This window comes from Hemitrygon akajei, chromosome 1, assembly GCF_048418815.1.
Source record: "Hemitrygon akajei chromosome 1, sHemAka1.3, whole genome shotgun sequence".
In the NCBI taxonomy this organism is placed as follows: Eukaryota; Metazoa; Chordata; class Chondrichthyes; order Myliobatiformes; family Dasyatidae; genus Hemitrygon; species Hemitrygon akajei.
The window spans coordinates 51,644,959-51,660,327 of record NC_133124.1 but is presented as its reverse complement, the minus strand read 5'-3'; the positions used below and the strand labels follow the sequence as shown (position 1 = coordinate 51,660,327).

The following is a 15,369-nucleotide window of genomic DNA, read 5'->3' as shown; positions in this document are numbered from 1 at the left end:
AAACTTATCATCTTTCTAGTTCTGGCCTCACTAGCAAACCTGAGATCGCAACCCTGGAGGTCCTGCCCTTTAACTTTGCACCTAACTCCTAGAACTCCCTCTGCAGAAGCTCGTAACTCATCCTAGCCATGTCATTGGTACCTACACGGACTATGATTTCTGGCTCTTCACCCTCCCACTGAAGAATACTGAGGACTCGATCTGAGTTGTCTCGGGCACTGGCACCCAGCAGACAATGTACCAACCAGGAATCTTGTTCTCACCCACAGAGCCTCCTGTCCATTTCCCTAATTAACGAATCCCCTATCACCACAGCATGCCTCTTTCACCCCTTCCCTTCTGAGTCACAGAGCCAGACTCAGTGCCAGAGACCTGACCACTGTGACTTTCCTCTTGTTAGGTCAACCATCCCCACATCCCAAACAGTATATAAAGTGATGTACCTTTTGTTGAGGGTGATGGCTACAATCATACTCTTCACTGGCTCATTAACCCCTTTCCCTTTCTGACTGTTTCCCAGTTCTCTGTGTCCTGCACCTTGGGTGTAGCTACCTCTTTATATATCCTATTTATCACCCCGTAAGCCTCCCGAAGAATAGGAATCCTGCAGTTCTATTTTCCCTGTTAGGTGAAATCCTCTTAGCTTTACCATATTGAAGCCCTTCAAAACCACTTATTCCTCTAAACTCGAGTGTAAAAGTGAATCACTCAACTTTTCCTTTTAAGACAATTTCTTCATCTCAAGAGTGATCCTATTTAAATTGCCTCTAAATTAAGTACATTCCTCCTATAGAAATCAAAACTCTTCTCTGAGCACAAGGGATGATCACACCAAATACATCTTTTAATGCAGCAAGACTGCCCTGCTTCAGCATTTGATCAATCTAAAATGAAAGGCCAATTTTCCATTTAGCCTCCTCAATACTTCTTATATGCCTGCTAACTTTTTGTTTTAGGGTATCCAGATTCTTCTTTAAAGCATTCTGAAGACTCTTCCTATTTAAATAATATTTTGTTTTATTATTTTTCCCTCAGATTAAGACATTCACATTCACTTAACTGTCAAATATATCTTTACAGTCTATGTCCCTCCGATAATTTGCTTTCCCAGATGTGGCCTGATCAAAGAAATAATTTGCATGACATTACAAAAATAATGTTTGTTCAGTTATCTGTTTCTCCAAATCATACCTGTCTGAACCAAACTTCAGTCTTTTCTTCCAAATCGTGGATATGGCGAATCACTTTACAAACAAATGGTAATGAAGTTTTGAGCCAGTCACAGTTATGACGTTTAAAGGACCGGAGTTGCCATGGATCTTCATCATTCTCTTGATGTGAGAAAAACAATGAAAGCTAATGGTTATTATGAAAGATTTTTTTTCTCAACTCTCCAAATTAATGAGCATTACCTGATGTGTGGACCCAAACTTTAACCCTATCAGCTATACTGTATGTTTGCCTTTTACCTCCTATTTATCAAAACAGGGGTTAGTAGGAACAAAAGAATTACAATAAATAGTGGACAGAGTAGGTCCTTCTTCTGTAAAAGACACACTGAAGCAGTGATTAATTAAGATGCTGTAAAAAGATTGAAGGTAAACCAGGCACAAAGAAAATCCTGATGAAGGATCTCAGCCTGATACGTCAACTGTTGACTCTTTTCCACAGATGCTGCCTGCCTGCTGAATTCCTCTAGCATTTTGTGTGTATGACAAAGAAAATACTTTTATTTATGAAGTAGACCAAAGCTAAAAACATTGATTTAATATAGGCAAATATGAAAATTAAGCAGCAAATTCAAGAAGAATTTCTTTACCCTGAGAAATATGAGAATATGGAACAAGTTTCATCGTAGAGTCATATTAAAGGGAAAGCTATATGACAAGATGGAGAAGCAGAGAAAGAGATTTATACTGCAAGTTCCATAATTAAAGATAGGCAGGAGGTGAACAGTACCTTATGAACTGCTTTTGATCAAATAGACAGTCTGTACTGTAAGTGGTATTGTACTATATAACTAGACCTCTTCATGAAAAATTACTAGTGAATATGAGGGTATTTGTACACCTTATATGCTTTTGATGTTTTGACAACCATCTCTTCCTTTCATCCACTTAAGGTTTGCAATGTGCACTCAGCTGTTGAGATGAACATGTAGAGGTCAAGGGAGGGTGGTGGGTTCATGCTGGGATAGAAGAGGACCAACCAATTCAGTTATGCAGCATAACACTCTAACTATTTAATACAATTCAGATAGCACTGTGTGACTTAGTATCATATAAATACCAAGCCTTATAAAATGTCTGTGGATTCAAATTAAAATTAAAAGAAATTGATCAGGCATTCAGAAAAAACCTTGAAATTAATAGTAAGTCACCAATAAAATGCATAAATAATTTGCACATATGGTCACAGGTTTAATTGAATCAACATTTTAAAATATTCTACAGTAGTATTCTCTTCTTTTCTGCAGTATTCTCAGTGCTTTACCTCTTCCTTTATGACTATAACTATGGAAATTATGGTCAACTTAGCTGAGGGTCAGACATGACTCTTTAGCCATTGGATCAGATCAAGGATGACTAAACAGACAGCAAACAAAATCTGCTCAATGCTTCGCTCCTCACACCAATACAAAATAGTGGTGCATATAAGAGCAACATACTGCTATGCACAATGTAATCTTGTACATGTGACAAGATGAAGTAGAATTAGTGATTTCCTTGTTGGCCCATGATTATTTCCAGTAAATTAGGTATTAACAATCTTGCCTTATAGTGAGTTGCTTTCACTTTTAAGGGAGATAAGGAAAAGTTGAAGAGTATAATAGCAAGGATATTACAAGTGATTTTTGTAACTCCTCCACTGACTGGATTATGACCAATCACGTCATGGAGACCTATCACGTCAAGTTTCGTCAAAGTGTTGGGGTCTCCCAATGACCAAGGACTAGGAGATTGCAATAAAATGCATGCAACCTTGAGCTTAATTTATTAGTGGAGAGTCAAATAAATTTATTTGAGCATTCTTTCTGTTAAAAACCAAATAAAGTTTTTTAGTTAAGAATTCAATAAAGCCACTTAAATTGCTGATTTCTTTGATCTTTTAGTTCAGGATTAAATATAGTCACTCAACCAGACTACTTGTGTAGAAGCATCTTTCATTGCTGACTCAAGTGGAATTAGAAGAAACCTGAACTTTGTTCGTAGAACACAAGATCCTTGTTGAAAACTTCTGCCCCCGGACTACTCGGTAGATGCTATACAGTATAGAACTGAACAGGTGTCTAAAATTATGTAATTTTTACAACCTGGCAATAATACACATCTAGATTTTGGCAACAACTGAGGAGTAGGAGATGGGGGAACAAGAGATGGAGCTGAAGCAAGAGGAAAAAAAAGGGAGTGTCTTGACTGTGTTCAATTCTGGTCACCTCATTATAGGAAGGATGTGGAAGCTATGGACAGGGTGCAGAGGAGATTTACCAGGATGTTGCCTGGATTGGAGAACAAGTCACATGAAGCAAGGTTAGCAGAGCTAGGACTCTTCTCTTTGGAGGGTAGAATAATGAGAGGGGACTTGATAGAGGTCTACAAGATTATGAGAGGCGTAACTAGGGTGGATAGTCAGTACCTGTTTCCCAGGGCAACAATAGCAAACACCAGAGGGCATATGTACAAAATTAAGGGAGGGAAGTTTAGGGGAGACACCAGGGGTAAGTTTTTTTACACAGAGGGTTGTGAGTGCCTGGAATGACTTGCCAGGGATGGTGGTGGAGGCCAAAACATTAGGGGTACTTGAGAGCCTCTTGAAAGAAAAATGGAAGGTTATGGGGTAGTGTGGGTTTAGTACTTCTTTTTAAGGATTATATGGGTCGGCACAACATGGAGGGCTGAAGGGCCTGTACTGTGCGATAGTGTTCTATGGTTCTATCCTTTCAATGAAGAGAATATTGAATAAATTAATAAAGCTCCCCATCAGCAAACCATAATGCAGTTTGACATTGCACAAGCTCCTAAGCACCAATATGATTGGAAGAGCTCTCCGTTGGTTGGTGTCAACCATGGATGTTGTGTCCCAGCTGCCTACATCAATATATAACACAGGGACCCCACTATGATTAATCTTCGGTAATATTATATGAACACTGCTTAAGCCTGCAATGAGAAATGTAAAATCACAAAAAGAAAATACCTGACATCAATATTTAGAGAACTTTTAACTTCTCTAATCTATACCCCATAAACTAAGGTTCATAGAGACACAACGCAAAAACACAAAATTTAAAAAAACTCTCCATTGTCTTTTCTTGGTCATATAACTGGCAGGTCCATCCATTTCTCTGACAATGATCCAAAGCAAAACCAGCACAGGTTTTGACCATTGGGTCAAGAAACAATCATCACAACTCTCATAAAAGAATGTCTCATATTTAAATAGAAGAGTGACTGTCGGTTACTAAATCAACAGATTTCCTTTGAAAGAAAGCACTTTGTAGCTTTTTCCAGAGTTGCTGGAGATCTTAAGCCTTCTTTCAGGATCATCACAAAGGAGCCAACATGCACCTGATATTGAGGTAAAAGGGATCCAGCAGTGCATTTACTCTGTACGATCTCTGGATGGAACAAGTCAGAGGGGTTCAGATTTGGAGAAGGACCCTAATAGTTAGTCTTACAGGTGTGGAGCATTATCAGTGGGAAATTCACAGAAAGGGTAGTGCTGGAAAAAAAAACAATGCACGAAAAAGAACTAAATAAGTGAACTGTACACAACAGCTGGCATGGAATTTGAGCCTCACACTTGCAGATATCCAGAACCCAGGACACAAGAGTATGCACTCAGTAGCCAATTTATTAGGTAAACCTCTTTATTACAAATATCTAATCAGCTAATCATGTGGCAGCAAATCAATGCATAAACGTTTGCAGACATGGTCAAGAGGTTCAGTTCTTATTCAGATAAATCATCAGAAAGGGGAAGAAATGTGATCTAAGGATCTTAGTCTGTGGAATGATTGTTGGTGCAAGACAGGCGGTTTGAGTATCTTAGAAACTGCTGATCTCCTGGGATTTTTACACAACAGTCTCTAGAGTTTACAGAGAATGGTGCGAAAAATCAAAAACAAAATCCAGTGAGCGGCAGTTTTGTAGTTGATGAGAGGTCAGATGAGAACGGCTCACTGGTTCAAGCTGAGAGAAAGTGACAGTAACTCAAATAATCACGGTTACAACAGTGGTGTGCAGAACAGCATCTCTGTATGCACAACATGTCGAATCTTCAAGTGGATGAGCTACAGCAGCAGAAGACCATGAACATACACTAAGTGTCCACTTTATTAGGTACAGGAGGTACCTAATAAATTGGCCAGAGAGTGTATATGAATCAGTGTAATCAAGTCTTCATACATGGATAAATGATGTTTTTGAAAATACATTTTGGCAGAATTATATTGGAATAAGCAATGAACATGATAGTTGGACAAAACTGACTTCAGTAATTTGGTTAAAACATTAGACAATGTCCAGGGCCAAACCAGTTCTTGACCCAAGCATCCTTTGTGATGCTCAGCTGAGTTAATAATTCATATAATATGCAGAAAAGAATGAGCCAACTTCTAAATCTGATTATGCCAATCCTTTCCTTTCTGGTTTTCTACCTTGTAAAATTGGTTACTTAAAATTCTGTTCAGATCTTAATCTGCACAAATTCATGTACTCACTTGTCCTGAAGAGAGAGGGTGAAGAACCAGATGTGGCCAACATTGTACTTCACAGGTGGGAAGAGGGATAATGTCCTTGAAGCAGATTTCAAGAAGCTATAAGTAAAAAAAAAAAATGTCTCAATATAGTAATCTCAGGATTACTTCCAACACCACATACAGAAAGAGAAGAATGGACAAGTGAATGTGCAGCTGGGCAAATGGTACAAGGAGGTCAGATTTAGATTTCTGAAATTTGGGACAATTTCTGGAGCAGGTGGGATTTTTACTAATTAGGTTACACTTCATCAGGAGTGAACTGAGCACTATTTCAAAAATCCACAAATGTTACATGCTTAATTCCACTTACCCTTACTTTATGGCTGTGACTACAAATCCTCAACCCTTCCACTGATGAGAACTGCCTCATATTATTCACTCTGTGCAGCTCTGTCCAACTCTCTCATCAATGGATGCCAGTGCAGTTCTCCAGTATTCACGCAGTGCTGCTCTCTGGTGCTTGCTCAGTGGAAGTACAAGCTGGACAAGGCTATATTATTATATGTTTCTTCTTTGTGACTGTTTTTCTGAAATCATAAGCATGTGTGCTACTTGTGCAGTGTACTGTTGGTAATGCATTTTGCACCCTGGCCCTGGAGTAACACTGTTTCTTTTGGCTATATTCATGTATGGTTTAATGATAATTAAACTTGAAACTTTATAGACTACTGTCAAATTGCTCCTTACCTTTCTCTGCAGAAAATAGTTCCTGTTTCCCTCATTTATCCTTGTAACTGTAGTCTCCTATCCCAGTGACTACTCTAATGGATTTTTGGACCTCTTTCTAATCTCTCCACATCTTTTCTCTTGTGCATTAACCAGACTGGAAAAACACTGCTTCAAATGAAGACAGATTATTATTTTTAAAAACATTCAGTACATCCTCCATGCATTTATAATCTGTACCTCTCTACGTTAATAAAGACCAAAATTGTGCATGTCTTATTAACTGTTGTCTCATCTTGCCCTTCCACTTTCAACGATTAGTAATATACACCTGGACCAGATCTACTTTCATCTGAAAAGATGGAGCCTGATTTGAAAGAGTCAGCATGGTTTTACATGTGTGCGTGAGCATGGCTTGTTTCGGTGTCATGCAACTCTATGTATGACACTGTAATTCTTTTGGTGAAAATACTCCCAGAATGCTGTTAGATAGGAAACTCCAGCACTAAAGAAATAATGATATACTTTAGAGTTAGAATGTTGCAGAACATAGTGCGGAACATTTAAGTGATACTGTTCCGACATATGTGGTTTCCTGGATATCTTAGTGAGAGAGGTTGATTGCTAGGGAGATCATGGTGGACCAGTTCTTGGCATGTAATTGCATTGCAACTTGTTCACGGTACACAGTGAAGCGATACAGCATAACAGATAAGAGCAGTAGAAGATTATTTACCTGCTCTATTCTCATATCTCTTAACTTTTTAGGTGCGGTGGTGGAGAAGGGAAGAATATTTAGGGTGAGGGACAAAGTGTCAACCAAATAGCCTGCTTTGACTTGGATGGTGCCATGTTTCTCTAGTACTGGTGTAACTACACTTATCCCAGCAAATGGAGAATGGATCATCACATTGTTGTCTTAGGCTTTGAAAGACAGTAGAAATAGTTTGGATTCCTCTGAAGAGTCATAGCAACAGTGTAACGGGATCTCAATATTCATGTAGCTGATAATGTTGAGTTTCTGGTCTTCCCTCATGACACTGGCAAGGAACTCAAAATGAAAACATCACCAAATATCAGGGGTAAGCTATTAGACTAGATATTGATGGAGATTCACCTATATGTGGAACTGTTGTTTGTCACTTATCAGCCCAGGTCTTCATATTCTTTAGATCAGGATGCATGTAACCATAGACCATTTCATTTGTTGGGAAAGAAATTGACTATTGTGAAATCATCAGCAACCCCTTCAGATCTGATCTTATGATGATCACTGATGAAGCAGAAGAGGGTTCAGCATAAGGCACTGCTCTAGTGATCCATTGGAGCTAGAATGATTCACTTGAAACAAATATTTATCATATTTATTTCTGTAAGGCAAAACTCCAAATATTGGAGCTTTTTCCCCTTGATGTCAATTGCCATTTTTTGACTCCGAGTTCTTGAAGACAAAAACTGGCTTCACAACAATATGTTATATAAATGAAAGTTATGTTTCTCATTTTTTCAAAACATTGAAACAAGTTATCTACCTTTTTGTTGAGCACGTAGTCCACTGTCAGATTGACTTAAAAATTCTATCTTTGCCATTCTGTTCAAATGTGAATTTGATTCCTATACAAAAATAACATGTTTTTGTGTAAAAAAAAAATCATTGTACTGAAATTAAAGATCTGATCTGTATATTAACATTTGAACAATGAGAAGATGTTGAGAAGGAAGCTATTAACTCCATTGTAAAGCAATCCAATAATCCCAATCTTCCCCATGGACACTAAGAATACTATCTGTTAAAAATACTTATCCAATTCTCTCAGACATTTTTATTGAATTTGCTTCCAACTAAAATACTGTGAAAAAGTCTTGGCACATAGATATAACTAGAATGTACTATAGCAATTTTATGAATTGTACTGTACCGCTACTCATGCAGAGAAAAAAAAATTCATGACATATGTGAGTAATGATAAATCTTTTTCTTCATGGGTCTATCATGGACTGAGTGAAAAAGGGGCAGGGAGAGGTGAAACATGGTTGGGAAAAGAGGAAGAGAGAGGGGAGGGAACAGAAAGCACTAGAGAGACATTCTCTAATGATCAATCAAGCAATTGTTTGTAATCAAATGACCCTGTCTGGTGTCTCAGGGCTGAATGTGTCTGCACCCGCACCATCCTCCCCGCCCCGGGTACTCCTGCTCTTCCACCTATATCACACCCCTCCCGCAGTGTTCCACCCTCACCATTCCCAACATCCACCAGATTTACAAACTCACTCGCCATTCCAATTGACAAATACAGTGCAAAAGTCCTAGGCACCCACAGCTATATATATGTGCCTAAGACTTTGGCACAGTACTGTATCTTTCATGCAGAATACATCAATTCATTGGGGAAAAAGTGCTCTATTTACTAACCACTGGAAAGTTTATCCATTTTTTGCCTCCAGCAAAACCATTTATGATTTTGAGTAATGTCATCAAAATTTGAAGCTTCTCTGGTCTAATATTATTTACAGAACTCAAAATCAGAATCAGGTTTATTATTGCTGTATTATATGATGTGAAATTTGTTTTGCAGCTACAGCAAGACATAAAATTGCTAGAAATTACAAACTAAATAAATAGTACACAAAAAACAATGGAAAAAGACTGGACTCCAATTTGACTTACATTAATTCCTCAATAGCTTAAGACATTTAAACTCAAAACATTGTACAATATATTACAATAGGTATGCTCAGTGCAACACATGCAAAATGCCAGAGGAACTCATCAGCCAGGCAACATCTACGGAAAAGAGTAAACAGCTGATGCTTTGGGCCGAGACCCTTCACCAGAACTGGAAAGGAAACAGAGACGTCAGAGTAAGAAAGTGGGGGTAGGGGAGGAAGAAGTACAAGGCGGCAGGTGATAGGTGAAACTGGGAGAAGAGGAGGGGTTGAAATAAAGAGCCAGGAAGTTGATTGGTAAAAGAGATAAAGAGCTAGATGAGGAAAGATCCCTGTGGAAAATGGGAGGAGCGAAAGGTATGCTTGGTGGTGGGTTCCCACCGAAGATGGTGGAAGTTATAGAGAACTATGTGCTGGACACACAGGCTAGTGGAGTGGTAGGCGATCTGTAGGATCACTCCCTATGCAACTCACTTGTCCACTCATCGCTCCCCTCTGACGTCCCTCCTGGTAGTTATCCTTGTAAGCAGAACAAGTGCCAGTGCTGCCCCTACACCTCCTCCCTCACAACCATTTGGGGTCCTAAACAGTCCTTCCAGGTGAGGTGACACATTCACCTGCAAGTCTTTTGGAGTTATCTGTTGTATCCAATGCATCCTCCTAGTGAGACCCAACGTAGACTGCAGATAGCTTCGCTGCGCACCTTCGCTCCATCCGCTGCAAAAAGTGGATTCTCCCGGTGGCAACCCATTTCAGTTCTACTTTCCATTCCCATTCCAACATGTCAGTTCATGGCCTGCTCTACTACCACAATGAGGCCACACTCAAGTTGGAGGAGCAATACCTCATATTCCATCTGAGAAGCCTCCAACCTGATGGCATGAACATCGATTTCTCAAACTTCTGGTAATTACCCCCACCTCCTCCATTCCTCATTCTTATTTCCCCCTCTCACCTTATCTCCTTAACTACCTCTCTCTGGTGCTCCTCCCCCTTCCCATCTTCCATGGTCTTCTGACCTCTCCTATCAGATTCCCCCTTCTCCAGCCCTTTATCTCTTTCGCCAATCAACCTCCCAGCTCTTTACTTCACCCCTCCCCTTCTCCCGGTTTCACCCTTCACCTGCCACCTTGTATATAAATCAGCTGATTTCCTGACAGATATTCTTTCAGAAATGGTATCATCATTGTACATCCTTTTTTAAAACCTTCTCCAAATATTCTCTTTCCTGATTATGTAGATGCACTCAAAACATCTTGAACACTAATATAACATCTCCATTGACCCTGGCACTGGCCTGTCTCCAGTGACTCTGACGCCATGGCCCTTGAGGATTCAAAGTGACAATGGTACCTTGACTCTAGACTTTATGAACACATGTAATAAACAATATAATCTCTGTGCAAACAGCAGAAGGGGGATATAAGCTGTCTCTTCACGTGTCCTTTCAAGCACCAGCTGCCTCATCTGTGGAAAAATCTAAGGTTCATCAGTCAGCTCAGAACCCACAAAACTGAAATGGAAGAAAGCCATCCTCAATCCCGTGGAACTACCCAAGTATTAAACTGTAAGCACGTTGTTTTCATCAATCATAAAGTTACTAATAATTCTATAAGTGAAAAGAACCATCCTTGCCTAATGATAGAGACGGGAAAATTATTTCTCTGTATAGTATAAAGGAAAAACTAGATAACAAAACAAGGAACAAAATGATATTCTGAACAAATTAAACACAAGTTTGTACGTGGAGGTTTCTATGAAACACAACATTGACCTGATGGCTCTATTGTGTTGTATCTGCGGTGCTGAATATAAGCAATAATCAGAGAAATTTTATCCGCTCTATGCTTAATATATATAATCTCTTGGGGGCGGGGAGCAAAGCGTAATTATATAAATATATTCCTTCTAATTTCTCTGATACTCACAACGCACTTCCCGAGGCTGTACCCCACAGCCGGTCAATCAGAGCAGCAACTGCTGAGTGTTAGCGTTTCGCTCCGGGACCGTCCCCAGTTACCAAGCAGCACCTGTAACCACGGCAACTGCGCATCCAACACCTGCACACTGCTCCTACCACCGGCGCCGAAACTATTAAACATTTCCAGCAAAGTTACAGCCTCCCGTGCGTGAAAATGATCCATTTCCCGAAAACAAAATCTTTGCAATATATATAAAAAACAAAATCACTCTGCTGTGGACGTTATGTCTCGTTGGAATATCGCGAGATGTGAGAAAGGGAAGCGGGGTGAGGAATGGATGAATCAGCGGCGCCAGGGATGCCGGGTATTGTATTGTTTTGGGCTGAGGGGAGGAGGGGATGGAAGAGCTGTCAGCTGGAGGGTGCAGGCGGGGGAGCTGTCTACTGTATGTTGTTTGCTAGTGTAGTCCTTTGCTGGTTGTCTATCCCGTTTTCCATTCATCCCCAAAATAAACAATTATATATTCTGAGTGAAAAAGGAAAAAAAGAATGAAAGACAAAAGGAAAAAGAAGGACCGCACTTGGGCTGAGGCGGCCCGTTTGGTATGCCTTTTTTTTCTTCTTTTTATTTTTAATCAAATCCAGGTCAGGTCAGAGCCCAACGGATACAGCAACTGCTGTTGTCTGCCTAGGGCTTTGTTTACTGAGTATGCATCAACGAAACTGAGCTCTTGTTTCGTAAAGTTTCCTTAAGGTGATGCAGAGTCTCTGACTAATTTTAAGATATCTTCCTAGATCACAGTGATATAATAGGAGTTTGTATTGTGAAACAAAATCGCATACAATAAATTATTAGTCCTCTCAAAAGCTTGCACCGTTTCCACTTGATTAAAGTGTTAATCGACATACAATTTAGCTAGTAAGGAGAGATTTTCCTGAAACAAAGATAATGTGTAAAAGCAAATATTGTGCATGATACAAATGTCCTCCTAGCATAGTGCCACACAAAAACACACATTTTCTACTATCACTTGATGCTGCCTCACTACCATGTTTACATCTCAGTAACTAAGGAACGGAGCAGTGGGAATAAAGTTCTAAACTCAGAGTTTGATAAAGATAGAAACAAATTTAATTTAATTCATCAGATATTCAGCCACTAATTAATTTGGATTCCCCTCTAATTTGGTAGCTACCTTGCCTTTCAGCACAGAGATGATATGCCATAAAATGGTAGTCTAATTTTGAAATATTATAAAGAACGTTAAATTATAAAGATTAGCATTACAAGAGAAGTCCCGATTGGGAAGGAAACACCCAATATGGGTAGATTAGAGAAAGTCTTCTCAGCCTCTGACTGCCTTCTGTCTGATCAACCACTACTCTATAGCCAAAACAGAAAAAAATACGATTCACAAACCCCAGCTGCACCTTTTTTATAAGTTATTTTACAAACAAAACTGTAGTTGTTTTGTATATTTGTTGTATATATGTCCTTTCTTTCCCCTCTCGCTGTTGCAGATATAGTAATATTTGTAAAATGATTGGATTTGTAAAGAAGACTGAAGCAGCAAAGTAACATTTCATGTTCTGCAACTTTAGGGTCTGCTTTTATATTTGGTAATATCCAAGTAAAGCGCTGTAATTAACATGCAATATTTTTTGAGACGGAATGTAGCAAATCAACAAATTTTAATTTACTGATAAAATATGAAAGCTTGAAGGGTGGCAGACTCTTTCCGAGATGATGTGGATGACTCCCTTGATTTAGAATGCATTGCACAAATCACTTTATATATTGCTTGAGGAACAGCTCCAGTGGAATGGAACTTGATATGTTTATGTGCGTTTACACGAATCATCAAATTAGGAGTTTAAAAGTGATTTGTAAGATTTTACTTGGAATTCCTTTACTAAATGTTAAAAATGACTTTGGTGCTATAGAAAAAATATTGAGACTGGGAGGAGAGCATGTGAGACCATAGTGAATGATATATGAGCAAGCACCATAGATTGAGAATTACACTGGCAACAAAGGGAGACCCTTCACAGAAAAGGAACAATGGAAGAAAGAGGTCAAGGTTTTCATTCTTTTGAGGTTTTTTTTAAATTTGAAATTCAAATGTGTTGAACACATCATTTGGGGTGTAAATTATATTTTCTTTTGCTGTCAAATGGCTGCAAACTCAAAAGGCTTTTCTGTGCATTTCTGAGTCTTCCCACTCACATGTGTGAATGCATTACAGTCACAAAACAACTGTGGGCTCAATTGGAGCTGATCAAATAAGTGTTCCAAAGGAGTATCCCATGGAAAATTAACTATTGTTTTCATTGGTGTGATAATTTAAGATCCACAAAATCTTAATTGTTTTACAGTTTCATAGGCTAAAAGATCTGTTATTTTTGTTGTTCAGCATCTGGCCTGCTTGTAATTTAAGTGTATTTTCCTTTCTCATTATTGATAGTCAAAGTATATATAGTATGTCAATATATGGCCTGTATACTCCTGTAAGGTTTTGTAATGTGTGCAAATAATGCAAATATGCTGTGACTTTAGAAGAAAGATCTGTTTAATTTGTGGGATATTAGTTAGTGATATTACATTAATGTCCAACTTTGGCTTTAAAAATGATGAGACAATGGTGAGATAATGCTAAGTATTTTGTAGTGTGTTGGACAAAGACATTATAGAATTTGATGTAGAAGTGTTGAAGAGCTGGTAATATATTTTCGAATTGTGGTATGTGACTTGGAAGGGATATTGTAAGCCTTGGTATTCCCAGATTTTCTCTGGGAGTTTTGGTATCATAATAGTAGATTGCTGTTGTTGTAAAAAAAAAACTTTGATTTACAGTGCATTTTGATGGAGTGAAAATATTTAGGATGATTTGATAATGCAGTCAAGTTAGCTGCATTGTCCTGCAAGCTTCACTGAGTCATACAGTGCAGAAATAGGCACTTTGCCCATTGTCTGTGTTGATCCTCAAGTACCCATTTATACTCATTCCATTTACCAGTTCTTGATCTGTTTTTTTTTAATAATGTCTTGGCAACTCAGCGACTCACTAGATATTTAAATTTCATGAGAGTCTCTACCTCCACCACTAAGGCCATGTATTCCAGATTCCAACTACCCTTTGGGTGATTTTTGGTTTTCCTCTCAGATCCACTCTGAACATCTTACCACTTGCCCTAAATCATTTGGACACCTCTGCCAAGAGGAAAAGTTCTACTATCTACCTGACCTGGGGCTTTCATAATTCTATGTAGCTGTCACAGGCATAAACAACCTTTCGCCCTCCTATTACAAGACAATTATAGATCCTTGGATCTCGTTGGGCTCCAGCCTTTTCGACCAGTCTCATGTGTGACCTCTGCAAACACATTATGGAAGTTTGTGTAGGTTGTACTCTTATCAGTGCAGTATATCAAATCTCTTTTAAATGTACAATCAAATTTGTTAGACAGAATCTCCCACTGACAAACCTAAATCTTTCATTATTCCCTGCTTTTCCAAGTGTTCCATCCACAGATGTTTGATGTACTGGCATATAAATATTATAGAACTTTATCATCCCTCTCCTTGAAAGTTTCAACTCCAGTAGCCTCATCCCTAGTGAATATAAATGAACAGTGTTCATTTAAGATTTTACCCACATCTTCTGATTCCACGTACAGTTTGCCATGTTGGTCCCTAATGGGCATTATTCTTTGCCTGCTGACTCTCATGTTATACTTACATAATGCTTTAGTATTTTCTTTCATCTTTTCTGCCAGTAATATTTCATATACCATTTTGTCCTGCTAATCTCTTTTTCATTTACTCACATATTCTCTAGGACATCTTTTTCAGTTCTTCATGCCTGTTGTGTGTTTCCTTTATTGCTCTATCCACCCCACAGTATCCCATAATATCCCAGGTTCTACAAACTTGCTTTTCTTTTCATTCATAAGAAATATTTTGGCTCTGAGTATTTAGCTTTTAAATGACTCCAACTGAGACTTTATTTTTGGTAGTTGCACCCTGCCTACTTATGATACTGAACTTGCCATCCCACCACCCCAGCATGTTAAATTCCAACCAGTATTTAACCTTTTCCATAAGTCTCTTGAAATTGAGTTATGGTTGTCATTTGCCTGACTACTATCTCCAAGAGAGAATCCAGTAATAGCCTTTCTCCAGTAGGTCTAACTATGTACTTGCTCAAATTGCTCTCCTGGATATATTTAAAAAAAATACACCCCTCTAAACCTTTCAAAGTAAGATGATCCCAGTTAATACAGAAGAATTTTTTTAAAAACTACCTCTCTAACTCTATTACTTGTTATACCTCTATGATTTTCCTGCACATAT

The 15,369-nt window shown here is 38.6% G+C and overlaps 1 protein-coding gene across 2 annotated transcripts in view; it reads right to left on the bottom strand.

Moving 5' to 3' along the window:
• Nucleotides 1-11,143, bottom strand: part of ccdc178 (coiled-coil domain containing 178) — a 309,293-nt gene extending 298,150 nt beyond the window's left edge. For both annotated transcript variants that reach the window (XM_073043130.1, XM_073043139.1), the window contains exons 1-4: nt 11,023-11,143; nt 7,960-8,041; nt 5,723-5,818; nt 1,192-1,331 (exon numbers count right to left, since the gene is read on the bottom strand). In XM_073043130.1, coding sequence (XP_072899231.1) covers nt 1,192-1,331; nt 5,723-5,765 — 183 coding nt within the window. In that variant the 5' untranslated portion in view covers nt 5,766-5,818; nt 7,960-8,041; nt 11,023-11,143. The remainder of the gene's footprint in view (nt 1-1,191; nt 1,332-5,722; nt 5,819-7,959; nt 8,042-11,022) is intronic.
• Between the last annotated feature and the right edge of the window lie 4,226 nt (nt 11,144-15,369).